The sequence below is a fragment of the Nuphar pumila genome, chromosome 8 (genome assembly GCF_984573655.1).
Source record: "Nuphar pumila chromosome 8, dmNupPumi1.hap1.1, whole genome shotgun sequence".
Classification (NCBI taxonomy): Eukaryota; Viridiplantae; Streptophyta; class Magnoliopsida; order Nymphaeales; family Nymphaeaceae; genus Nuphar; species Nuphar pumila.
The window spans coordinates 10163523-10190904 of record NC_143256.1 but is presented as its reverse complement, the minus strand read 5'-3'; the positions used below and the strand labels follow the sequence as shown (position 1 = coordinate 10190904).

At 41.6% G+C, this 27382-nt stretch overlaps 1 protein-coding gene across 1 annotated transcript; it reads left to right on the top strand.

Annotated features, from left to right (window-relative positions):
- Positions 1–571: 571 nt before the first annotated feature.
- LOC149829588 (beta-1,6-galactosyltransferase GALT31A-like) lies at positions 572–26018 on the top strand. The gene is made up of 11 exons (XM_090016253.1): positions 572–717; positions 2427–2532; positions 2656–2714; positions 3055–3266; positions 3364–3427; positions 3579–3651; positions 3774–3894; positions 3975–4062; positions 4197–4322; positions 4397–4506; positions 25870–26018. Exons 1-11 carry the CDS (start codon positions 572–574, stop codon positions 26016–26018), a joined length of 1254 nt encoding a protein of 417 aa, XP_089872379.1.
- Positions 26019–27382: the final 1364 nt, after the last annotated feature.

The following is a 27382-nucleotide window of genomic DNA, read 5'->3' as shown; positions in this document are numbered from 1 at the left end:
ATATTATAATATTATTTTCTTATTCTTTGGCATAAACCCCGACCCCCCTCTCCAACACACACATCAACAACAAAAAAACAAATTTTTTTTAAACTTTTTTCCAAAGGGCCAAGTGACTTATAATGCCGAGCAGGTTGTATGTTACCCCTGAACACGGGGCCGCGTGTACCAGCTGAATGAGTGCCACGTGGCACTCATTCGGACCCCTGAACACGCGGCCTCGTGTTCCAGGGGGAACATACATCACCCTCTAATGATGGTGTGTTCCAAAGGGGCTAGTACTACTGATACTTTTAAGTAAACATTGATGTTGGCCGCGTCCTTTTCCCTTCACCCCTTGAAAGCAACGGGTTCGAGCTGGGGGGCCAAAAGATGAAAGTGATCGTCTGGCTCTTCAATGAAATGATGGGGGGGTCGGCGTTTTTTGAAAATTGAATGCCGTTTGCTTTGAACCGGCCCTCATTGTTGCAAAAAATGCGGTGAAAGTCGGCTGAACCAATCAGCAACAAAACCGAACCAGAAACCGGAGTGAGCTCTCTTAGTTACTCCTTTATTTTCTTTTTTTGTCCTAATGGGGTTGCCTCTAGGAGGAAGGCATCAAAGGGAACCAGGTGGTGGTGGTGGTGGTAGCGGTGGTGCTGGTGGTGGGATCAGCACCAGATGGCTCACTCTCTTCTGCATTTCTAGCTTCTGCTTCGGTGCTCTCATCTCCAACAGGTCTCTCTCTCTTGAAATTGTATGTGGGTGCTGTTTCTGTTGCTTCCATTGTCGACATTTTCTGGTTTCTGCCTCTGGATTCAAGATGGAGCGCTTCGAATGCGGTTGTTCGATGAGATGTTGGGTGCTGTTTTTGAGGTTTTCTGAGGACATGTTTGTTACATTTGCTGATCGAGTATTTGAAGTTCAATGTGGATCCTAACGTGTGTTGCTTTTTTGCCTTTTGAATCATTTCCTCACACCATATGTCGAATGTTTGTGCTCTCTTTGGTTTAATCTTCTGATTGTCTTGCTGAATCTTTGGCACTCTAGGGAGCAACCCAGCTTGTGGTGGTTGTCTTCGTCTTGATTTTTATGCTTTTGCTTGAGCTGATATGAACCAAGGAATATTACATTCAGAAACATGGATAGAGCTGAGAGACGAGTCAATTCTTGGTGACGATGAAAATATGGTGCACAGTTTTCATAAGATATTGGTGTTAAGACGCTGAACGATGGTTGTCCTACTAGTACGTCAGCACGTTCCCTTGGATTATGTCAATCTAAGCAGGTGATTTCAAGTTATGCCTGAGTGTCAACTTCCTCGTTACCATAAGATGTGAAAGGAACTATGGTAATATTTGAATATCGAGTTCTTCTTTGTGAAATTATGAGAAATAAAATTCATCATTGCTAAGATTGATCTAGTTGCGCATGTCGAGTATGGGTTTTAGACAAATCAGTGGTGCCACCATCAGAAGATCTGTTCGCTTTCACAATGCGTGGATAATATTCCACTTTGTGCAAGACTTGGCCATGTTTCATGTCACTTTTTCCCCTCTAGCAATCAGAGAGAAAACTGGGAAGAGTCCAGACTTTATACTGATATGCAATCACATAATTCTAGCTTTATTTGTATTATGGTAAGCAGCGAGGTGAGGAGAGAGGAAATACATGCTCTGTTGACATGCACATTATGTGGGGTCAGAGCCACAGAGCTGAAGAAAATTTCATATAGGCACGAATAAAATGACTCACAAGACATCATCATGCTAGTAAACAAGCTATGATGCGGTTTCATATACCCTGTATGGTGAAGGAATGGACATCCATGGTTGACCACTTGCTTAAATTCAAGTCTAGAAGCAGCCTAACCATCCTCGTCAAGTCTAAACTTGTGAATCTTTCCTTTGCAGTGACATGGAAAATAGAATATTTTAGGAGCTCAGGTTACTCTCACAGATAATGTATTAGAGTCTTCCATGTATGTCATACTGCAGCACCACATAAAACCGTTGTTTTTCCTGCAGGCAAAGGTCAGCAACAAGTAAACTTTTTCGGAGAAGGGTGACATAAATCCTCAAGCTTGCATTCAGTTTTTTTACGCATCACTTTAAATTTGTTATTTAGCTGGTTGACCCTTGGAGTAAACACGAGCCGGGAATTAGAATCTTTTGATTGGATTTTAAAGCATCCAATCAGGCTCTTTGTCCATACAAATGTCATTGAAGGTCACCAGACTTCTGGAAGAGAGAGTGCTTTTTAAGTTATATAATGGGATAAAAATAATCAAATACGACACAACTGCATCTATTTGCATTTCCATTCAGAAATTGTTACTCCGTATTTTTTGTGTTCCAAATTTACCTTGGTTTCTCACTGTGGTTTTTGACTTGCAGACATTAAGCTCATTCCATCTTGATGCTAATGTAGATGGTTATTCCTTATAGGATTTGGAGTCTTCCTGATCCAGTCAAAATACATGATAAGGCTGCAGCTCTGAAAGATTATCAAGAGGCGGACCTCAACATTGTTGCGGACTGTGAGAATAAGAACGTAGGTCGATTTTAACAGATAAAAAAAGCATGCCACATGTATTACTTTTCACATTCACAGTTCGAACATGAAAGCATGATTACCTTACAAGGGGTCATCTGTTTCCTAATGTTTCAGAGGGAGACTTCTATCTGTGCCGGTGACATCCTTAATCAGGTTTCCAAGACGCATGATGTGATCATGTAATTGCCCACATTGCTTAGAAATATTGATTCTTTTGTCATATGTACTTTGCTTAGTTTGGTTACTGTTTAATGTATGCTATGTCACTTGTTACCTTTTCTTAGCATGCTATGTCACTTTGCTTAGTTTGCTTAGTTTGGTTACTGTCATATGTACTTTGCTTAGCATGATTACCTTCAGACGCATGAGTAATGTATGCTATGTAACTTGTTTTGTACATGCTGAACTTTTCAGCAGTGATCCACCCTCCAGAATCTTTGTCCCAAGAATTTTAATCTCATGGTGCTAGATAAACATTTTTCTAGCTGGCTGAGCTAATGTGCACTGTGGTACTTTCAGGACTTTGGATAAAACAATCTCCACTTTAGAGATGCAACTGGCAGCAGCTAGGTCTGGACAAGCAAGCAATCAAAATGGATCTCCTGCAGTTGTGAACAAAGGAGCTGAAATTCCAAGAGAACGTCTGAAGGTTTTCTTTGTAATGGGTATCATCACTGCATTCAGCAGTCGGAAGCGTCGGGACTCTATCAGAGAGACATGGATGCCTCAAGGTGTCTATCATTACCATAAAAGTTTGTCTACAGATGAATGTGGAAGATTACTTGTGCTGATTTTCATTTCTTATTGCCATAAATTATTTTTTTATAGGGATGAAGCTTAAACAATTAGAAAAAGAAAAAGGAATCGTCATGCGGTTTGTTATAGGCCACAGGTATATCTTATCCTATAGCAAAATCATATCGATATTTTAGAAAGGCTAATCTATTAACCAATTTGAATGCCTTCTTCTGTACTTTAATGTTCCAACTCTTTGTCAATTTGCTTGTAGTTCTGACTAACAGTGGCAAACTCTTTGCGTCTAGTGCAACTCCTGGGGGCGTTCTGGATCGTGCTATTAATGCAGAGGATGATCAGCACCAGGATTTCTTGAGATTGGTGTGTCCAAACTTTTCTGTTCACAATAAAGTGTATAGGCCATGTCTATCTGTAATTTAGAGCTTTATTGAATTAATTGAATTCAGAGCTATTTATTCAGGTTTTCACCATTCCTTGTGCAGAACCATGTAGAAGGTTACCATGAGTTATCTGCCAAGACTCAAATATACTTTTCAACAGCAGTAGCAAAGTGGGATGCTGATTTCTTCATCAAAGTTGATGATGATGTGCATGTCAACCCAGGTTGGTTTTTCTACTACCATGCTGTACTTTCATTTCACATATGTGACAACAGAACAAAAATTTCTTTGTGGAGATTTCAGGTATGATAGCTTCTACTCTGATGAGCCATCGGTCAAAACCACGTGTTTATATAGGCTGTATGAAGTCTGGGCCTGTTCTAGCACAAAAGTAAGATGGGGTTTGTTCTTGTTAGAGAAAAGCCAATTTATTCTTCTTAGAAAAGTAGTTTATCTTAATATTGCAGCTGCATTTATTCTTGCTTTTGTGAATGAAAGCTGAAGGATCCTGATGTATATACATAGGGGGGTGAAGTATCATGAACCAGAATACTGGAAATTTGGTGAAGAGGGAAACAAATATTTCAGACATGCAACTGGACAGCTGTATGCAATCTCTAAAGATTTGGCAACCTACATATCCATCAACAGGTAAGTCCCTTTGCTGCACTTTTTATTCTGTGATTGACATTAAAAATGTATCAATAATATTACACATTTTGCAGGCCTATCCTGCATAAATATGCAAATGAAGATGTGTCTCTTGGTTCGTGGTTTATTGGCATAGATGTGGAGCATATTGATGATCGAAACCTCTGCTGTGGAACACCACCAGGTCCTTTATCTCTTGAAACTGCAACATTTATATTTAACTTATACAATGTTCGATGCTCTGTTTGTCCTCCTTTTGACAATGGCAACATTTGCTTACTGTATCATTATGGCAAACAACTTTCTGCATTCATTTTTTGGTTGGAAAGCTTCTGTATCATGCAGAACCATGCACTTATATCATTGGGTATTCCTTCTCAAAAGGTGGTTCTTGTTTTCAAGTGATTGAATTGTGAGTAATCGGATGGATAGTGCAGACAACAAAAAAGAAACAAATAGTAACTCACCTGAACTGAAACATCAAACTTTCCAGGCTGTCATTCAGGAAAGAATCCTATTCCACTGCACAGCCAAATTCTAGGCCTCTATTGCCTAGGCTATTCTGTCAATTCGTGTACATTACTTTTATCTTTTTGATACAAAAGGGTATATCACGATTTCATTTGCTGGTTTCTTTAAATGTCCTTTTTTACACTTTTCTTCTTGCCAAGTGTTTCTATATGTGGTCTCCCTACAGTTCAAAATTTGATCATGTTCCTATCCTCCAGCCATGACAAATGGAAGAGCATGTGGGAAGCATGGTGATGCAACTCAGTTGCATGGTTCTTCTATTTGGGGACCCCTCCCTCTCTAGATTCATGTTCTCGTGAATGAGGTGCCAATTCATTCTCCTATAGGACTCCCATCCAAATTGAAATTGCTCCACTCAATTGTATGCTTATAGTCAATAAGTAAACACTTTGTTTTGCATCAAGCTCATATTTTGTCTTTAGGATCTTCTGTTGGTTACAATAAAGTCTAGATCATGCTTGCTTTTGAGGCATGAGAATATGTTAAATGTTAATGTGTTAAAATTTTGTATTTGGTGTTATTGTATGGGTTAGCATAGTGTTTGTTATGTCGTAGACAATGTGCACTCTAGGTGCCAAGTTGGTTGTCATATGCAATGTTATGGCCGGTTATGCTAGATCATAGGTAATATGCACTCTAGAGTGCATTTCTTCTTTGTTTGCTTTTCCCTTTTTTTGGATTCTTTATGTTTAAAAAGTACTAACGGCTAGTTATTTTCAAATGTTCTTTTGGCTAGCTCTACTAGCCGTTAGAGAGATTCTTTGGCTGTATATGTTATGTGGTCTATGCCACTTCTTTGTGCATTTGAACTAGGACCGGGTCCGGTCTACACCGAGTGACCCGGGCGTGTCCAAGGATCTCAGCACCAATGGGATAGACGATTGGACCCAGATAATGGATCCGATCACGAGCCCGGTGTCCCGATGCAAGGACGTGGTGCCCCTGCGCACTTACTCAAGGCGAGCCAAGGATGGAGGCAGCACCGCACATTGACAGCACCCCGATCCATCAGCAGTGACGAGTTGCCTTGGGTCCAAGGACTTGACCCGAGGCCTAGATCCAGTCACGCCGTATTAATACCTTGTTTTAGGGTTGTGTGAGGACACAGAGAGATAATTGGAGATTACCGCAGCCTTTGTTTCTATTTGTTTATGTTTTTTCTGTTTGCCCTTTCAACAGCTTTGCTATTTGATTCTTGCTCCCGTTGCATTGTCGTTATTTGTTTTCCCCTTTTTATTAAAATTGATCCCATTGTTTAGATTGAACTTTCATTGAAATAAAAAGAACCTATACCATCATTTTCCGTGGTTATTTATTGGAATTTTTCTGCACATCGCACGATGTGGAGTCGTGCTCTTCTTTCCAGCATTCAAGTGTACGTGAAGGCTGATACCTCGCTGCATCAAAGTGGTATCAGAGCCCAGCCTTCCTTCTTCGTCAACGGCATGGTGCAAGAAGCGAGGAACGATTCTACGAGCGGAAAAGAGCGGGAGGAAACCAACAACGAAGATCCGATGATGCGGATGATCGACATGATGACCAAACTCCAAGAAAACATGCTACGTGTAAGCAAGGATGTCGCCGACATATCGAAATGACTGGATGGACTCGAAGATCGGATTGTGGTCATCGAGAAGGCGAGTGTCGGATTGGGCGGTGAGACTGCAGACCCCGCGGCTGCGATGGAACTCGAGCAGGTCCACCCGAACCCCCGTCAAGTTGTTGTGCAACCGGATGGTACCGAGGCAGGCCTGTGCCGAGACGCCGGCCGCGTGACGATCCAGCAGGTATTACCGTTTCAGAACCCTGGCGTGACTGCCACTCGAGTGGTCAGAGTCCTCCAACCGAACCAGGGAGCCATTGAAGGGCCTCCCAACACCTGCCTCGGTGCGCAGGCCTAGCCTCGAGCCACGGCCAAGGGACTGCAGGCCAGCCATGGTCTGCAGGGCCCGGGCGTGACGCCGGGCCAGGTGACCAGCACGACAACGTCAACCCGGTTCGGGGCTGACCTAGCAACCCTCCCGCCGCGCGTGCAGGGTGGGTCGCAGGAGGGTGTGGACCCTTGTGGGTCGGACCAAACCCGACCGGGTCCGGCAAGGAACCGGTACTATCAGGGCACGGACCCGGATCCCGGGGACCATCCTTTGGGTCCCAGGGAGCGGGTCCGGGCCTCAAACCCCATTACCTGACCTACCCAGTTGGGTTCGGTTCGCGGATCACCCCAAACCAGATCCAACCTATTAATTTTGAACCCCAATTCAGATCCCCTATCGACCCAAACTTATATCGGACCCAGACGAAGCTCCAGTTTGAATTTGAGTTGGGTCAAAACAAGACTCATCTTGCTACGAATCAAGGATCGAGTTCAAACTAGGCCTTCTCACACCACAACTCGATCCATGATCCTACCTACCCCATTTTGGGTCCGACGAATAGTATAGGACTTGAACCGATCCAGATCCATTCGGGTGACTCATCCCAATACTACACCAACCAAGCCCAATACCCGTACCAGACCCAATTCGTTAACCCGTCCCCGATCCAGAACCCAGTACCATACCCGACCCACTACCTCTACCCTAACCAAACCCATAACCCAAACCCATATTATCCCGTTCCTACCCACCTAGAGCCCGAGACCCGACCAACCCTTCCACCTTTAGCAGGACCTCCTATCATACCGGTGCCACAACGCCGGCCACAGATGGTTCCCGCCCATGGGAGAGCAGATCGATGCAGTTTCCAGCAGCCGCCATGCATATTCAGCAGGGACCGACGCGACCTGAGCGCCAACCACACATCATGGGAATTCGTCAGCACCAACCTCCAGGCGAATAGTACCGTGAAGATGGTGATGAAGCAGTGTTGGATGATGACGCTTTCTGGAATGAGTATCCTGCAGGAATGATGGAGATTTGTCAGCAGAGAGCACCAGAGCACCCCTCCACCTACGGGGTGAAGCTAGACCTTTCGAAGTTCGCAGGGCGATTTGATGCAGAGCAGTTCTTCGACTGGGCCTATGCCGTACAGTTTTCTTCGACTACCACAGTGTCGCAGAGCACCGTCATGTCTCGCTAGCATCCACTCGGTTGAGAGGCCTAACGCAGACATGGTGGGTTGAGCTGCAGAGGTCGAGGGAGCGGCACAGACTAGAGCACATACAGACATGGGAGGAGATGCAACGATTGATGCAGTCAAAGTTCGTGCCGTCAGACCATGCTGAGAGAGCTTACAAGGAGTACCTGGCTCTGCGATAAGGCACCCGTACTGTGGCGGAGTACACTGCTGAGTTCCATCGTCTATCCCTGCGAGTGCAGATCGAGGAGACCGCCCACCAGTAGGTCACGAGGTATATTTCTGGTCTCTGTCCTGCTATTTCTGATGATTTCAGTTGTGTCACAGTCGAGTCATTGGATCAGGCAATCAGTTATGCCCAAAGTTACAGGAAGCTTCTTAGATAGGTGGGAAGCTCGCTTCGGAAGCACGATACTCCACGCTTCTGAAACTTGATGAGAACCTCGATTCCCTCACACTTCTTCTATGCTTTCTACATGCTTCATCTATTCTTCTTATATGATATCCTACTCAACTTTTCATGTTTTTTATGTGTTTTTTCTCACTTTTCTCACTCACTTTTATGTGTTTTCTCTAAATTGGTAGTCATCATTTTTGAATTTTGTTAAATTTTTAATTCTTACACTAAAAAAATCATGAAATTTAATATTAGTCACTTTATTTTAGTTTTTATTTGTGTTTTATTTTGATTCTCATTCAATTCTTATATTTGTTTTTTAATATTTCTCGCTTTCCGCTTCCTATACATTTTAAAATACATCGCTTCTCGCTTTCGCTTCCCGTATCGTTTCCCGTTTTCGCTTTCTAGTTTGGCAACCTTGGTTATGCCATGAATGTGGAGGAAAAATTGAAAAGAAGGCAGGAATATAGGACCTCCCATGGTGACCAGTCCAATTGACCCAAGTTGAGTTTCCCAACCAGGGGAGCGAGCTCCCCTAGGAAGGAAGACTCCAAGTCCACCCCAAGAGTAGACCCTAGCAAGCCTGACCAGTTCGGACCCGCATACCATACCAGATCCAAGGCCAAGCCTAGTAAGTCCACCATCCGTTGTTTTAGGTGTCAGGAGTTAGGACATGTTGCGTCCAAGTGCCCCACCGTGAGCAAGAACGCCCATTTCGTCGAGGGAATTGTTGAGTCAGTGTCTGATAGTGAGAGTGAGGGTGAGTCGTTGGTTGAAGGGGATGACGAGAGGGAAGTCGTAGAGTTCAACGGCAACGTCAAAAATTTATTGTCTATCCGTCATGTGTTGATCGCACCCCGAGAGTCGACCCCTGCAAAATGGTTACAGAATAACATTTTTAGAACCCGTTGCAACTGTGAGGGGCATGCATGTGATGTTATAATTGATACTGGGGCATGTGAGAACATGGTGTCCGAGAGTGTCGTGTCCACCCTGAACCTGAAAATGGAGAAATTGTCCCAACCATACAAGATGACATGGTTCAAAAGAGGAAACGAGGTTCCTATCACCCATCATTGTTTAATTCGCTTCTCCATGGGGGGAGTATTACCACGATGAGGTGTGGTGTGATATAGCCCCTATGAGTGCGTGTCACATTCTTTTGGAACGTCCCTGGCAGTTTGATCGCAAGACCATTCACGATGGCCGTAGGAACACATACTCATTTCTTTTTAAGGGTCATAAAATAGTTCTTCTCCCTATCGAGGAGACCGGTTTTCCCAATGTGGATAAGCCTGAGCGAGTTCTTCGGCTTGCGCGCCTATCTTACTGGTCTTTCTTGAGCCATTGTCGGGAAGATGGTTATTGTTATGCACTGCTGGCTAAGCCGTCGATGAGTACGTTGTTGCCTGTTCCCGCGGACATCGCGTTCCTTATTGAGGAGTTTCACGACATTATGCCAGACGACCTTCCTGATGGTCTACCTTTGATGAGGGTGGTGCATTACGCCATTGATCTTGTCCCGGGATCGAGTCTCCCTAATCTCTCCGCGTATCGCATGAACCCATCCGATCATGCCGAATTGTTGAGGCAGGTTCAGGAGTTACTGCAAAAAGGTTTTATTCGTGAGAGTGTGAGCCCTTGTGCAGTACCCGCCCTGCTCACTTGCACTAGTCATTTTCTCTTTGATGAGCGTGAAGGCCTTTCCCGCGGCAGACGTCCAATGGAAACTAGTACCCTTTAGGCACTCCGTGATAGGGGTCATGAGGGTGTTGATGTTTCTCACAAAACGACGGTAGAAAGTGGCTAACCCGTGGAAACTACGGATCTCTCCTATAGTCTTTGGGGTAGGCCATTCTACAATTGCACGGACTTTGGCAGGATCCTCCTTAACTGCATCAGACGGCACAATAAAACCCAAAAACACAACACTTATGTCATAAACTCACACTTTTTGGCATTGACATACAACTTTTTCCTCAAAATCTCTAAGACCTGACGCAAATGACTCAAATGATAAGACAAAGATGAGCTATAAATCAAAATGTCATCAAAATAGACAATAAACTTCCCTATACAAGGACACAATACTTGGGTCATCATGTTTATAAAAGTACTCGGGGCATTTGATAACCCAAATGGCATGACTAACCACTCATACAATCTTGTTTTCCATTCATCCCCCTCGGATACGGATTTGGTGGTACCCACTTTTTAAATCAATTTTAGAGAAAATAGAGGCATCGACCAACATATCAAACATATCATCCAACCGAAGAATGGGAAAACGATACTTGACAGTGATGCGATTGATCGCTCTATTGTCGACACACATGCGCATGGACCCATCTTTCTTAGGCGTCTTGGCCTTTCTTGATTTTAGCGCAGTCTTTGAGGTTGAGTGCGATGCCTCTAAAGTGGGAATTGGTGCAGTCCTGAGTTAGAACCGCAAGCCATTGCTTTCTTTAGTGAAAAGCTGACTCAAGCCAGGTCTCAGTACTCCACTTATGATGTTGAGTTTTATGCCGTGGTACAAGCCCTTTGTTATTGGAAACATTATCTTATTTATAAGGAGTTTGTCTTGTACACGGATCATGAGGTGTTGAAGTATTTGAATAGTCAAAAGAAGTTGAGTGCTCGTCATGCCAAGTGAGCCAGCTTCTTGCAAGAGTACACTTTCACTATTCGCCATCAATCAAGTACTCTGAACAAGGTAGCTGATGCACTTAACTGGAAGAATAGCCTTTTGATGACTATGTCAGTTCAGGTCATTGGGTTCGAGCAGTGCAAAGAGCTGTACCCGATGGACCCTGATTTTCAGCAGCTCTAGGAAGGGTGCCTCTCCTCTGGTAGCACAGTTGACCCACGATTTAGTATATACAACGGTTACTTCTTTCGAGGTAACAAGTTATGTGTGCCTGCATTTTCTCTTAGACTCCAATTGATTTCCGAGTTACATGAAGGGAGACTAGCTGGGTATTTTGGGCATGATAATACATTCACACTGTTAGATGAACAATACTTTTGGCCCAAAATGCGCAAAGATATCAAGTTTGTCCAAAGTTGCCGAGTGTGTCAAGTGTCCAAGGGTCGACGTCAGAATAGTGGTTTGTATACTCCATTGCCCATCCCTGAGCGGCCTTGCGAACATGTTTCCATGGATTTTATTGTGTCTTCTCAGAACTTCGCGTGGTTTTGATTCCATCCTAGTTGTGGTTGGCCGATTTTCCAAGATGGCTATCTTTGTCCCGTGTAAGCGAACAACCGACACCTCGTTAGTAGCCTCGTACTACTTCAAGGACGTGGCCCGCTTTCATGGAATGCCCCACACGATCACCTCAGATTGTGACACACGCTTTATGAGTCATTTTTGGAAATCGTTATGGGCCTTATTGAAAACCAAGCTCCAGTTCAGCAGTGCATACCACCCACAAACCGATGGCCAAACCGAAGTCGTGAACCGCACCCTAGGGAACTTTCTAAGGAGTCTAGTTGGGGAGAATGTCAAAACATGGGACCTAGTCTTGCCGCAAGCCGAGTTCGCATATAACAGTTCCATCAACCAGTCCACGGGCAAGTCTCCTTTTCAAGTGGTTTATGGTCGATCACCCACCCATGTAGTAGATCTAGCACCTGTGTCCAGTCTTCCAGGCCCAGCCCCAGACGCGTTTGATGTCGTTGAATACATGCGTGATATACATAGACAAGTCCGAGCCAAACTTGTTGAGAGTTACGAAGCTTACGAAGCTTTCGTAGACCAGGGTCGTCGAGATGTCCAATTTCAAGTTGGTCAGTTAGTATGGGTTTACCTGCTTCCTGTGCGTTTCCCAGTGGGTACCTATGGTAAATTGAGTCCTAAGAAATATGGCCCATTCAAGATCCTCCGACGATTGGGTCCGAATGCCTACCTCCTTGAACTGCTCGAAGATTGGAACATTTCGCCTATCTTCAATGTGTCTGATCTATATGCTTACTGTGGTGACAATAAGTCGTCAGAGCCGACTTCTTCCCAACTAGGGGAGAATGATGCAGAGCAAGACCGGGTCCGGTCTACACTGAGTGACCCGAGCGTGTCCAAGGATCTCAACACCATTGGGATAAACGATTGGACATAGATAATAGATATGATCACGAGCCCGGTGCCCCGATGCAAGGGCGTGGTGCCCCTGCGCACTTACTTAAGGCGAGCCAAGGATGGAGGCAGCACCGCACATTGACAGCGCCCCGATCCATCAGCAGCGACGAGTTGCCTTGGGTCCAAGGACTGGACCCGAGGCCCAGATCCGGTCACGCCCTATTAATACCCTGTTTTCGGGTTGCGTGAGGACACAGAGAGATAATTGGAGATTACCGCAACCTTTGTTTCTATTTGTTTATTTTTTATCTGTTTGCCCTTTCAACAACTTTTCTATTTGATTCTTGCTCCCGTTGCATTGTCGTTATTTGTTTTTCCCTTTTCATTAAGATTGATCCCATTGTTCAGATTGAACTTTCATTGAAATAAAAAGAACCTATACCATCTTTTTCGGTGGTTATTCATTGAAATTTTTCTGCACATCGCACGACGTGGAGTCGTGCTCTTCTTTCCAGCATTCAAGTGTACGTGAAGGCCAATACCTTGCTGCATCAATTCTTGTTCTCTCTTTGATCCTTAGTGAGATTTTTTAAGTGTGTTCTTGTACTCTCTTTGATCCTTAGTGGTTCTTGTGCTTATGCCTAGTGTGGCTTGTATTTGTGCCCCTTGTGAGGTATTTGGGATCTTTCCCTACTTGGTCTATGTCACTTTGTAAGCATGCATTCTTTGTGCATTTGAACTATTAATAAATTATTTATTTTTTAAGCTATGTCACATGGGTGAGGGTGCGGGTGCGGCACTTCCAAAAAACCCGAGTGCGGGGGTGCGGCTGGGGCAAAAATGTAAAAAAAAATATATACATATATATATATATATAATTTTGAAGTTTTAACAGTTTAACATTTATCAGTAAACATTGTCATAAATATGAGTCATCATGCATGCAGTATATCAACCTAAATATCAAATTATCAATCAAATAAGTAAAGCAATTACATAAATCGACCTAAATATCAATCAAATAAGTATTGTATAAAAGAACTAAATTACATACCAAAGTATATCCTGATGAAGTAATGAATGTTAATAATTTTCTTCTTCATCATCAAATGCATCATTAGAAGGAATACTGGGCTCAGCTAAATCCATGTTTGTTATGTTGAAATCATGTTCTCCCTCGAAGTCACACTTTTCTGGGTTTACATCCCAAAATTTTGATGTTCTTTGTTTGCGTTATAAACCCAATTTGAAAATGATAAATACAATACAAGTATATTTAAATGAAAACTAAGAAATAATCAAATAACTAAGAGAGCAAATTAGTACTTGTATTCATCATTGCTTCGCGAAAGTAATGGAAGATTTGAATGAACATATACTAAATCCTCTGCACGCTTGCTGGTGAGTTTGTTTCTCTTCATGTTGTGGATTTGAGAATATGTGCTCCAATTTCTTTCACAACAAGATGAACTAGCAGGCTGCGATAGCAATCTTAATGCAAGACGTTGCAGAAAAGGTGTTTCTGATCCAAATGTTGACCACCATGTGATAGGATCTATATTATCTTCTTCTCTCGCGAATAATGTCGGTCCATATAATCTCGAAGATGAAAATTTTTTAAACTCTTGTGTGACTTGGTGTAGAAGATATGCTTCTGGAAAAAGTCTTGTCATACACATATTTCTATGTCTTGATAGCTCTGGGTCTAAATTTGGAGGGACACGACCAATACCACCAGCCCGCCACTTATTTGCATAATATTTTGGATTAAGAGAATGTGCCATGCAATGCAAAGGAGTGTTGCTCTTATCCCATCTTCTGACTAAAATTGAATGAATATGATTAAAAAAATCTGAATCATCCAATGTAGGATTTTTTTCTTCGTGCATGAAAACTATAGCTTGTATTTTTTCAATCATATTATCCCACATTTCATAAACTCTGTGAAGCATGGGCTCATTCTTATCAACTTCTCTTAACATTTCCCAAATAGGTTGCGTAAATTGAAGGAAGTATACCACTCTATCCCCAAACTCATCATCAAGAATGAATTTCTTAATTTCTTGAGCCTTGATATTATCATCAGCACGATAGAATGTCCAATTTTCATCAGTCACCATGTTAATCAAAACATTCTTCACTCTTTTAATCTTCTTCATCATCACAATGATGAACGCAAAACGTGTTTCAGCGACCTTCAACAATTTCAAATCAGAATGCCTATTAAATATAGCATTAGCACGATGGTGGTTAACAACAAAACTCCTAATGCTTTTGACATTTCTTTCTAAATCTTCAATCTATGAACATAAAGCATATGTTTGTGAATTTTCTTTTTCTTTGAGGGTTGCAGATGCTCTTTAGGGCTAGATTTAAGCTGTGTGCTACACAAGGAGTCCAAAAAATATGAGGGTACTCACTCTCCAAACTCAACACTGCACTTTTACAAACTGGAGCGTTGTCTGTAATGATTTGTACCACTTTCTGATCACCCAATTCTTTTATCACTTCTATAAACAATCCCTTCAAATACTCTGCATTTTTATATTCCCCAGATGCATCAACTGCTTTCAAGAATATTGAGCCACTAAGCGAACAAACAATGAAATTGATTAATGGACGCCTTTGAATATCTGTCCATCCATCAGACACAATAGAAACTTTATTTTGCTCCCATGAATATTTTTTAATTTCTAGCAACCTCTCCACATTTGCCCTCTCTTCTGCAAGAAGTGTGGTTCGTATTTTTTCTGAACTTGGAGGCACATAACCACTCAAATTACAATTTGCCAAGGATGTTACTAAATCCTTCAAATAAGGATTTCTAGCCGCATTAAATGGGAGTGAACCAGAATAAAAATACCTCCCAACTTTTCTATCCAATTCTTCTCTTCCATATGTATTGAATGCTGCTTGTATCGTTCCTCTACCTCCTACATTCACTTTTTTTTTTTCAGCATCTTCTTGGTGGCTTGCAAATGGCACACTGACTGCAGAAGAATCGGCCATTGCCTTTCTCTTCTCATATTCTTCTTGTATTTTCTTGTATTGTCTTCGCATTGCCTCATCAACTTTTCTGCAAGCTGAAATGTCATGTCCTGGTATCTTCAACAAATGAGCCTTCACCCTTGTGTAAGACCCAACAAAATCTCTTTCGCAGAGCTTGCATCGAAATCTCTTGTTTCCACCACCTCCTCCAATTTTTGCAAGTTTATCTATATGTACCCATAGTGGCCCCACATCATCAATCCCACTGCAACTATTAGCAAAACTAGCAGCAGAACTCACATCTTGGGATGAGGATGACGCAAGTTCTTTCCCTTTATCCGTCATTTTTATTCTGAAAACACAAAAAAAAATACATTAAAATTTTCAAATCAATTATACTCGACCCTTTCCCCCTGTCGAAAACACAGGGAGAAGGGGGGGCTCAGCCCCTCCCCTGCCAACCCAACAAGAGAGTGAAAGCGAGGGGGGCTCGGTCCCTCCCCTGCTGAAAACAGAGGGAGCATGGGGGGGGGGGGGGGGCTCAGCCCCTACCCTGCCGACCCAAAAAGAGAGCCAGAGGGGGGAGGGGCTCGGCCCCTCCCCTGTCGACCCAAAAAAAAAACCAGATGGGGGAGGGGCTCGGCCCCTCCCCTGTCGACCCAAAAAAAGAGCCAGATGGGGGAGGGGCTCGGCCCCTCCCCTGTCGACCCAAAAAAAAAATACAGATGGGGTAATGCAGTGACGGGAGGATCGACTCTTTGATGCAGCGTTCACGTGTCTTGCTGATGGCAGTGAAGGCACGACCACCTGACGCAGTCTTCAGCCCTCACGTATCCTTGCTGGTGGTTGTAAGAAAAACAACCCACACAGTTGTGCACTTTCACAATCGTTGACAGAGGCTGACAAAGGCACGATGCTCACGATCATGCAATATGCAGTAGAGAATAATGCCCACCCATAACTCGGTGAGGCTTGCTTTCTTTTTATTATTTCAATGCAAACTCAAAAAACAATGAATAAGGAACTGACAATAAACTGAATAAGCATAAAGGACAAGGAAACATGCAATAAAAAAAAAGAAACAGGAAAAGGATTGCTGCTGAAAGGGAACAAAGCTGTCAGAAGAAAGGCTGCAGACAAAATAAAGAATAAAAGGGAAGCAATAAAAAAAAGGTATAACAACAATAAGCATCAGACTGTAAAGGAAAACAATAGAAAGATAAGGAAAAGAAAACTGCTGAAGAAAATAAAACTGCGGCTGTGCTTTCTGAAAATTCCCCCCTTCACGAAACCCTAGGCAGCTTATATAAAGGACTTCAATTTGGATCTGGGTCTCGGGTCCGGACCCAGACCCGAAACATCGTCAGCGTGCTGTTGGGTCTGTGATGCCTGGGCCTGCTCTGCATCATACTCCTCGGGTTGGGAAGAAGTCTGCTCCGACGACTTATTGTCACCACACTGTTCACAATTCCATCTAAAAGTTTGGCCAAGTTTTGGGCATGAACATTTAAAAAGTACATTCCGCCTAAGATAATGTAGCACTCAATGATATTCATTGCAACTTGTAAGTGATCGAAACTCCTTCCCATAATCGCCACAAGGTATGTAAAGAGATCTAGTAGCTGCAGTGCCATTGAAGATGCTTGAATCACTGTGGCTCCCCATAGTTGGATACACACTGGTTTCCTTAAGCCGCCTTTGATCTCTGATACCCATTTGCTGAAAATCCATGCAACTTTTTTATGTATAATTCGCTGATTAGGATGGGTATTTGAGAGTTCAAGAGACATAACCCCTTCATTCCAAGTCTTGAAGCTGTGACATTTTGACAGTTCGTGATACGTATGTCCAGCAGAACCATAGGCAGCTTCCTTGAGAAACAAGGCAGTCAGTATTTCAGGTTCTATTGCTGAGAATCCAATCATTGCTACATGAAGAGTGGAAACCACAAAAGGGCCCAGAAGATTACTATGATTTTCAAATAATGTAATGATCAGAGCTTCAACGCAAGGCTTGGGCTTTTCAGTTTTCTGCAACAGATCCTGCTCTTGATGGAAGCTTTCAGGATCTCGATTCCACTCCTCTAAGTCATTTGTTTCAGGTCCGATAATGGCCTTGCTTGATAGCTTTATTGGCTTCTTGAAGAAAACCTTAAAGGTAAGAGACTGCATGACTGATGATTTCAAGATCACCATTTTTTCGCTTGATATATTAGCATGGACGACATGCCGCTTCTTGCACCATCCCAAGTAGAGGAGGACTGAGAGTAATGTTGCAGCCAATTCAGCAATAGTTGCAAAACGTTGTTTTTGTTCACTGATTGGTTGAAACAATTGTTGATGGTCCCGCTCCCGAGGACCCAAAGGATGGTTCCCTGTCCCGGGCCCGGGTCCTGTTTCCACGAACTCGGGTCTTGACCCTCTTGGGTCCAGTCCCGTCCCCAAGGGTTCCCCTGCTCCCTCATGATCACTTCCAGTGGAGCATGTGCAGATGAAAGGTTGTTGATAATTTGAATCAGCAATAGCCTTGCGCATCCTGACAATGTTTGTAATTTTGTCACTGCCACCAAAGCAATCTGAAACAAAGAGGGCAAGCAATGATGCCCTTATGAAGTTATCAGCCTTACGTATTTTGTTTGTTGACTGCTTTAGCTGAGAAAGCAGTACTTGTGCTGACAATGCAATTGTGTGCAACTCCTCATCCCTATGTGATGCAGTGGATCCTTGATTCGGCTGGAGCGGAGGACTCATATCAGAATATGGAGGGAGAATCGAAGGTGTGGTGGTGAATCGGGCAAGCTGAGGGTGCATCGGCTGATCCGTTTCCGCAACGATAGGGTTCCCATGGGTTGCTGTCTTCTTGCTTCCATACGCAGGATCCTCGAAAAATTTTGCCTTCCCGGGTTGTGCTGTCGCGCCTCGATCAGCGCCAGGCCCAGCGCGATGTTGGGACCCTGCTGGCACGACCCACCATATGGGACCGTCCCAGAAGCTCGCGGCCACGGGCCTGGACCCTCAGCTGGACCCAACGTGAAGCTGGGGTCCTGCAGAGCAGGTCCGACCGGTGGTGCAACCGTAAGGGCTTGCTGCAGAGAAAGTGAAACACCCAGAGGAGGCGGCGTACCTCTGGTTCGCCTGGAGCGGAGGAGGCAACTCAGAATAGGGAGGGAGAGCCGACGTTGGAACTTCGTCTTGGACAGGCTGAACATGAATCGACTGGCGACCCTGATCCGCCCCCTGTTTTTGGGATGACGCTGCATGCCCCTCTCCCTGTGTTTCGAGGGCGACTAGTCGGGCCTCCATCCCATCTAGTCGTTTTGAGATGCCCACGATTTCTCTGTTCATGCTCGACATAGTTTCCTCCATTCTGGTCATCCTTCTCAACATACGCAGCATTGGACTCTCGCTGCCAACATCCTCCTACTCGTTTCCATTCGTCGGATCGCTCCTCGCCTCCTGGACCATATCGCAGATGACGGAGGAGAACCCAGGCTCTGATACCATTTGATGCAGTGACGGGAGGATCGACTCTTTGATGCAGCGTTCACGTGTCTTGCTGATGGCAGTGAAGGCATGACCACCTGACGCAGTCTTCAGCCCTCACGTATCCTTGCTGGTGGCTGTGAGAAAAACAACCCACACGGTTGTGCACTTTCACAATCGTTGACAGGGGCTGACAAAGGCACGATGCTCACGATCATGCAATATGCAGAAGTAGAGAATAATGCACACCCATAACTCGGTGAGGCTTGTTTTCTTTTTATTATTTCAATGCAAACTCAAAAAACAATGAATAAGGAACTGACAATAAACTGAATAAGCATAAAGGACAAGGAAACAAGCAATAGAAAAAAAGAAACAGGAAAAGGACTGTTGCTGAAAGGGAACAAAGCTGTCAGAAGAAAGGCTGCAGACAGAATAAAGAATAAAAGGGCAGCAATAAAAAAAAGGTATAACAACAATAGGCGTCAGACTGTAAAGGAAAACAATAGAAAGATAAGGAAAAGAAAACTGCTGAAGAAAATAAAACTGTGGCTGTGCTTTCTGAAAATTCCCCCCTTCACGAAACCCTAGGCAGCTTATATAAAGGACTTCAATTTGGATCTGGGTCTCGGGTCCGGACCCAGACCCAGACCCGAAACATCGTCGGCGTGCTGTTGGGTCTGTGATGCCTGGGCTTGCTCTGCATCATGGGGGAGGGGCTCGGCCCCTCCCTTGTCGACCCCAAAAAAGAGCCAGATGGGGGAGGGGCTCGACCTTTCCCCTGTCGACCCAAAAAAAGAGCCAAATGGGGGAGGGGTTCGGCCCCTCCCCTGTCGACCCAAAAAAAAAGCCAGATGGGGGAGGGGCTCGACCCCTCCTGTGTCGAAAAACGAGGGAGCAGTGGGGGCTCAGCCCCTCCCCTGCCGACCCAACAAGAGACCGAGAGGGGGGGGGGGCTTGGCTCCTTCCCTGTCGACCCAACAAGAAATAAAAAAGAGGGTACATACCTGCGAAAGGAGAGGAGGAGCCTGGGAGGCGGAGCTGGGGCGGCGATGGGAGAGAGCTCGAGCTCAGGGGGAGAGAGAGGAGAGATTAGGGCAAAAATTTTTTTTTGCCCTAATCCTCCTTTTCATCGGGGATTTTTTTTTACGCCCAAACAGTGGACAAAAATGACCCTAGGTGCGTTGACCGCACCCAGGGTCGTGTTGACCGCACCCGCATCGCGTCGCATCGACACGGGTGCGGCATCTATTTTGCCGAGTCCCTGTGACATAGTTTTTAAGTGTGTTCTTGTGCTCTCTTTGATCCTTGGTCTCGGAGCCTTGAGCTCTTGATTCTTGGGATACTAGTGATTGGAGTGCTCGTAAACGTGAGCTCGTGGATTGTGCGTTCGTGATGTTTAAAGAACATTGCTATCCACCATCCATTCTTCTCCTTCTTGCCTTCATTCTCCATCATTATGGAGGACCACAATAAGGCTATTATCGCCATCCCTGTGAAGCTTAATGGCATCCATGTGATGTGGGCTTGCCTTCATTATAACGCACCACATTTAGGGCAAAGGGCTATGGAGATTGGTTGATGGCATAAAAAATGAACTAAAGCTAGTCCTCACAAAAAATGACAATGGAAAGGAGGTTGTAATTGACATTAACAAGTGTGCGAGTTTGGCAAAATTTGACTATGCAAATGATGCATGAAAATATCTTTGAGACACGTACTCCCTAAAGGATATTGCACATGTGTGCAACCATTAATACAAAGTAAGAACTATGAGTCTATGACCCAATGAGATATAAGCATACATGAATACTATAATGATCTATCTCTCCTTTGGGATGAGTTAGCCCTTCTTGACCCCAAGTGGCATTGTCCTATGGACATTGAGCTCTGTGAGAAGCAAATGAAGGTGAAGCACTTCTTTCAATTCATCAATGAACTTAGGCTCGAGTTTGAAGATACTAATTTTACTTTTCTTTATAGAAGTGGTATTCCCTCTATTATAGAGACTCTTAAGAGTTGACTATAGAGGAAAATAAACTAAAGAAGTATGTTACTAAAGATGAAGATTTTGTCTTGGCCATGTCTAGGCCCAGATCCAACACACGTACCTACAAACCTCTTCATTTTGGGAGGACCTCCAATGAACATAAGACCAAGAAGAAGATCATTTGTCACTATTGCAATGAACAAGGTCATGGGTCACATTCACATTAAACCTTTTTGCCTGAAGAGAAGAAAAGAAGAAAAAGAAGAAAAAAAAGAAAAGAGAGTGACATCTGTTGGACCTTCACTTGAGAGAAGTGGTGTTGACGAAAGCTTCAAAAGCATTGCCCAATGTCATTTTTCCAACTAATGGAGACCCTACAACTACTCAAGAATCAATCATCTTCACTATCCGGTGTTGCGATGTCCACATGTATTGATCTTGGTAAGTCTTATTAGATTCTTGATTCAACCGCACCATTTTATATGACTTCTACTGAGTTCATACTATCCAAATGCCATGATAATTCAAATGATTTCTATGTATCCACCGTCAATGAAACTTTTTTAAAAATCAAAAGTTTTGGTGTTTTGAATGATTCTTTTAAAAATAGCCAAAACTTTTGTGTACCAAATGGTAGAGTAGTGCTAAGTTTGAATTTAAACCTTCTTTCAGTTTCTCAAATCTTCGTCCATGGATGCAAGATCACCTTTTCACATAGTGGTTGTTTGGTGCAGGATTTCCAGCCTGGGAGGCCGATTAGGCGAGGCCATAGAAGAGGGGATATCTACTTCATGTACAACTTATGTTCACCAAATAATTTTTTTTTTGTAACTATGTTAAAAGGAAAGATTTAAAAAATTGGCATAGGAGATTAGGACATCTAAGTATGTCAAAATTATATTCATTTTCATTTATTGAAAAATGTAATCAAAAGGATTTGGTTTGTAAAGATTGTATCATTGAAAAAATAATTATTATTGTTTGCATCTAACAATTTTGTCTTTAAGGAACCATTTCAATTAGTGCATTCAGATGTACGGGGATTGACACCAGTAATATCTAAAGGAGTGGTTGATTATAGTAGAAACACTTGGATATATTTTCTTAGACTTAAATTCGAAGTAGTTACTTGTTTTCAAAAATTTCACAACCTTCTTAAAAATCGATTCAAAGCAAACATCAAAATTATTTGATCAGACTACAGAGGAGATTTTTTATCTAATGATTTTAAGAATTATCTAAATTATACATCAAAAATCTTGTCCCAATACCCCGCAACAAAACGGTTTACCTGAAAGAAAACACCGACATATTATTAAAACAACAAGAACTTTGCTTATTTCAAAAAATGTCCCTAAATTTTTTTTATCCAAAGTCACTCTTATGACAGTTTATTTAAACAATAGAATGCCTTTATCTTCTCTAAAAAATATTTTACCCATTGAAAAATTGTTTAAAATCTCTCTTGCTTTACAAAAGGTTAAGAGTTTTTTGTTGCAAATGATTTATCTTTATCAACAAGAATGATAAACTTTCTCAAAGGGTTATAACATGTGCGTTTTTATGATATGCCAAAAACCAAAAAGGATATAGATGTTATGATCTTAAAAACGATAAACTTTATATTTTAAGAAACAATAATTTTCTTGAAAACGAAAATTGATTTAACAAGCTTGAGTCCAAGAAAAATTATGAGTATTCTTGTCTTTTTAATCTAGCCAATAAGCATGATGCTAGTGTTAACATTCATGATAGTGATATGCGTGAGAATGATGTTGATGATATTCATGATAGCGATATGCATGAGAATAACAATAATGATATTCATGATAATGATGTGCATGAGAATAATAATAATGATATGCATGAGAATGCAGATGAGTCTCTTAATTACATGCAAGTTTATACGTGTCGTGTTGTTGATTATCCATCATGTACCTTAGACAAATATTCTCAAAAGAAAGACTAGAACAACCTAGCATTAGAAGATCAGCTAGGATATCCAAAGCCACCTAGAAGATTTATGTCTTATAAATCCTTTGAAACTAAATATAGATCGTGTCTCATGGACATTCACTCTAATGTTGAACCATCTTAAAAACCACCAAGAATGGATTGATGCTATGAATAATGAATCAGAGACCATAGAAAAAGTTAAAACATGAGAAATTCAATAATAACATATAAAAAAGAAACCCATAGGATGTAGATGGGTATACAAAGTCAAGACCAAATACAAAGATAAACTAGTGGTTAAAGGATATAGTCAAGAGTATGGTATAGATTATGAGAAAACTTTTGCCTCGGTAGCTAGGATGACCACTGTTAGATCTTTTATGGTTATAAATTCAACTAAAAAGTGACCCATTTATCAAATGGATGTAAAAAATATTTTTCTTAATGAGAATCTTAATGAAGAAATATATATGGTGTGTTCTTGTGCTCTCTTGGGCCCTTAGTGGCTGTTGTGCTTATGCCCACAGTGGCTTGTATTTGTGCCCCTTGTGAGGTGTTTGGGATCTTTCCCTACTTCATTACAATATATGCCAAAATTTACATTCATCATATGTTTGTAGTAGAGAAGTATTTATAATATTTTATAACTTATACATGCATATGGATTTTCAAATAAATGAACAAAACCAAATAAGTACCCAAAAGATTAATATATGTAACGCATAAGCTATAGAGGTTGAATGTTTTCCATTATAGATGAAGGTATGAGAATCAGAATAGGGAAGCTGTGATTTCAAATTTTCAGAGGATTCAGGAAGCCAGAAACATGTAAGTGAGGGAGGAAATATTCAATGAGCGATAGTAGAATCATTTGAAAGAAAATACAATATGTATGTGAAATACTGAGAAGTTAAAAAATGTAAAAAGAAAAAGGTTTTACAAACTGAGGATCACAGTCAATAACTATATTAACCTATTATAAAATCTCCAGATCACTTATTTAAGAGAATGACGTAAATATACATTTATGTACAGGATATTTATATTTAAAATCACTAACTTAATAAGCTGAATTTAGACACCAAAAATTGAAATAATAAAATATTTTACATAATTTATAACATATATTAGATATATAAGAAACCTCCACTAAGCCTAGTCACGGTCTGCTATTATATGATACTTGAATATTAAAAAAAAAATCTTAAAGGTAGGATTTTTAAGATTCATACTTATGATGATATGATATCTAATTCCTAATCTAAATTAGAAAATCATTTGATCTAAAAGGCAAGCTTATGAAGCAATAACAAAATACATCTATATTATATCAACTTAAAAAAAGTTGATCTAACATCCAGAGAGCATCATTGTCATTTTTCAGAAACTATATTAGTAATTTTCAAATCCTTGTTAATGGAGAAAATATGAAATTATATACATGTATATTTTAAATTTCTAGAAGTTTGAATTCTTATGGATCAAGACTTGAAATTCATTCATTCATGAATTGGAATTCTTATATACAGGAATTTTTCTCATTGAGAATCAAAATCCCTTTTTAAGAATCAAGATTTCTATGTATGAGAATGATAATTTTTATCGGTGTCATGGGAATTACAGTTCTCATATACAGGAGTCAGGATTTCTATGCACAGGAATTGTAATTCCTCCCTGCTTCCTACCTTCTTGGATGTGTGATTCCTAGTATGTCTCATCGTTTCTAGTAACTGGTTTCTCTCAGAATTGCTCTCAATCTGTAACTTGTGCTTTTAAGCTATTGTCAAGTAAACTGCTTCAAGCTGAAAGTATGGGGAGAACTTGAGAGAAGAATCTAGTGCCTCTTCAGCATGTCACATGCCTTTCAGATCTTGCTTTGACTCTAGTATCCAGGGTCTCATGGGTGTTCTCAAATTTGGTGTCTTTTTGCCAATTTCAATTTGAGCCACAATACCTCCTAACAAGTGGGTCTTTAACAGCCCCCTTCCATAGAGCTGACCATTGTCTTGAATATTCCAAGTTCAAGGTCATCCAGAAATCCCATATTTTGTCTCTGACATTCAGTCAGCATTATTATTCCTCCTCTTTTCAGGCAATTAGTGTATTAAAATCAAAATTTGCTCATGGTGTCTATTGATGGGATGACTTAGCTGCCGCCTGTGTAAGTGTACTTTGGCATTGTGTGCAAGTGTACTTTTTACCATTTAGCCATCCTTCCAGAAAAAAGTTGTCAATTTTTCTTAATTTGTTCTCCACTGTTCCACATCTTAGTTTTTGTTTTTTAGAAAGAAGAAACTGTTTCACATCTTGGTATTGTTAACTTGTCTGCAGTGCAAAAACTTCCATCTCCTACTTTTTGCCAGATTGGGGTTAGGCAGCTATCAGCTATATATATATATATATACACACATTACGCTGAAAGGCATCCCTCCCTATATATTCTTTTGAACATTCTCAGTTATGAAGTTCGTTGCAGTCCATCAATGGGGTGTAAACTCATGCACTGGGTTGTTCAGGCTTGCTTGAGTCATTGCAAAGATTGATTTGGTTTGGGGATCATTACTTGCAGTATGCCTCGGTAGGGAGGGGGTGGACAACGAGCTTAGTAGCTTGAGTAGGGCTCAGTTAAAGCTTGGCTCAAGCTCATTTATTTATTAAACAAGCTGAGCTCAAGATTAAACATAAATTTGGTTAGATTAAGTGAACACAAGATTGAGCTCAATATAAGTTGTGCTTACTTAGAATTATATATTTATAAAATTCTATTTGATTTATGTCACAACACGTATATTTAGTGCAATGTTTGCTTGATCGGCTGTGAAAAGTGTTAGGTTTGAACCCCCGTCTTGTCTTGTCTTGCATGGTTTTCAATTTTTTGAACATGATTTTGGTTTGAGCTTAGCTGGACTAGCTGCGCTTGAAGCTGGCCATCAAAATCTCTCTCTCTCTCCACACACAAAAACAAAAACATGCATGTGCAGGAGCACACTTCGCAATTAACTGAGGTAGTTTAGTATGAACTAACTAAAATTTTTTGGCCATGCATGTAGATTGTGAATGGAAGGCCCAAGCTGGGAATCCTTGTGCCGCTTCATTTGATTGGAGCTGCAGTGGCATTTGCAAATCTGTTGAGAGGATGCAAGAGGTGCACGAGCGCTGTGGCGAGGGTGAGGGAGCTATTTTGAATGCCATCTTGTGAAACACCTCTCATATTGGTTACTTTATGCGGAGCAAAATTTGGTCTGCATGATCCTCTATCCGGACACCACATATCCTTCATTCCTCTCTGGTGGTTGGCTTTTCTCCACCTTTGCTTGTTTATCCCTTTTGTGGCAGCTGTTGTACAATAGATTTGTGTGGGAAGGATGAGATGCTTAGTTTTACTTAGTGCCCTTCGTCTTGACGTTTAATTGAACAATTTTTGTAGTGCCAAGTCAGAAGTTAAATCATATTTTTTCTTTCATATTAATATATTGAAAGCTTTCATTCAAATAATCTTGATATAGTGTTGGACATTTCTTTGCACTGCACACACACACACACACAGAGTAGCTTTGAGGTACTATGCTGAGAGGATACCTTCATTGACTCTCATCAACTTAACCTTGAATTCTGATAAGAAACCACACCATATCCTGTTATTGGGTATTAATATTAGATCAGGATCAACAAATCTAATCCTATTATTAATGTCAGATCTGAGCCATTTAGACATGTAAATAAAACAATGCCAAATTCTGGTCGGCAGCAACCACGCCATATGTGGTACTTCCAGCTTAACTTTTTGTCCTTTTATTTTCGCTGGGAGATCCGTGATAAGTCTTCAGGATCGTTCACGGGCTCTATTGCCTTAGAAGTATATCTCAATTGAGAATAATTCTTTATGCATGACATATATACCAAATAAAGATGTGTTAGAGAGGCAAAGCCTATCTTTTGATGTGATCCTACTCGATATGACTGCGTTTGATGTCATATTGAGCATGGATTAGTTATACAAACATTATGCTCATGTTCTATGTCAGGAAAGAAAGGTTGTACTATCTTGATCAGAGGTTTCCAAGGTAAAAATCAGACTTTCGAGACCTATTATGAAAGATCGAGTTATCTCTATGTTGAAAGCTTAGAGGTATTTAAAAAAAGGATGCATTGCGTTCCTAGTTGGTGTCACCTTAGTGGAACTAGTAACCATGCCAATTGTAGATTTGAAAATAGTTCATGAATTTCCAAATATATTCACAGAGGAGTTGTTAAGACTTTCTTCATATCACAAGGTAGAGTTTAGCATTGAACTATTGCCTACTACTGCACCAATTTTCATGGCACCAGCAGAGCTCGAAGAACTGAAGAAGCAATTGTAAGAGTTGATGGAGTGAGGATTCATTAGACTGATTTTATCACTATGGGGATCACCGATATTGTTCATAAAGAAAAAAGATAGCTCAATGCGGTTATGCATTGATTTCAAGATGCTCAACCAGGCTACAATTAAGATCAAGTATCCCTTGTCTTATATTGAAGATTTGTTCAATCAACTGCAGAAAGCCAAGGTTTTCTTGAAGA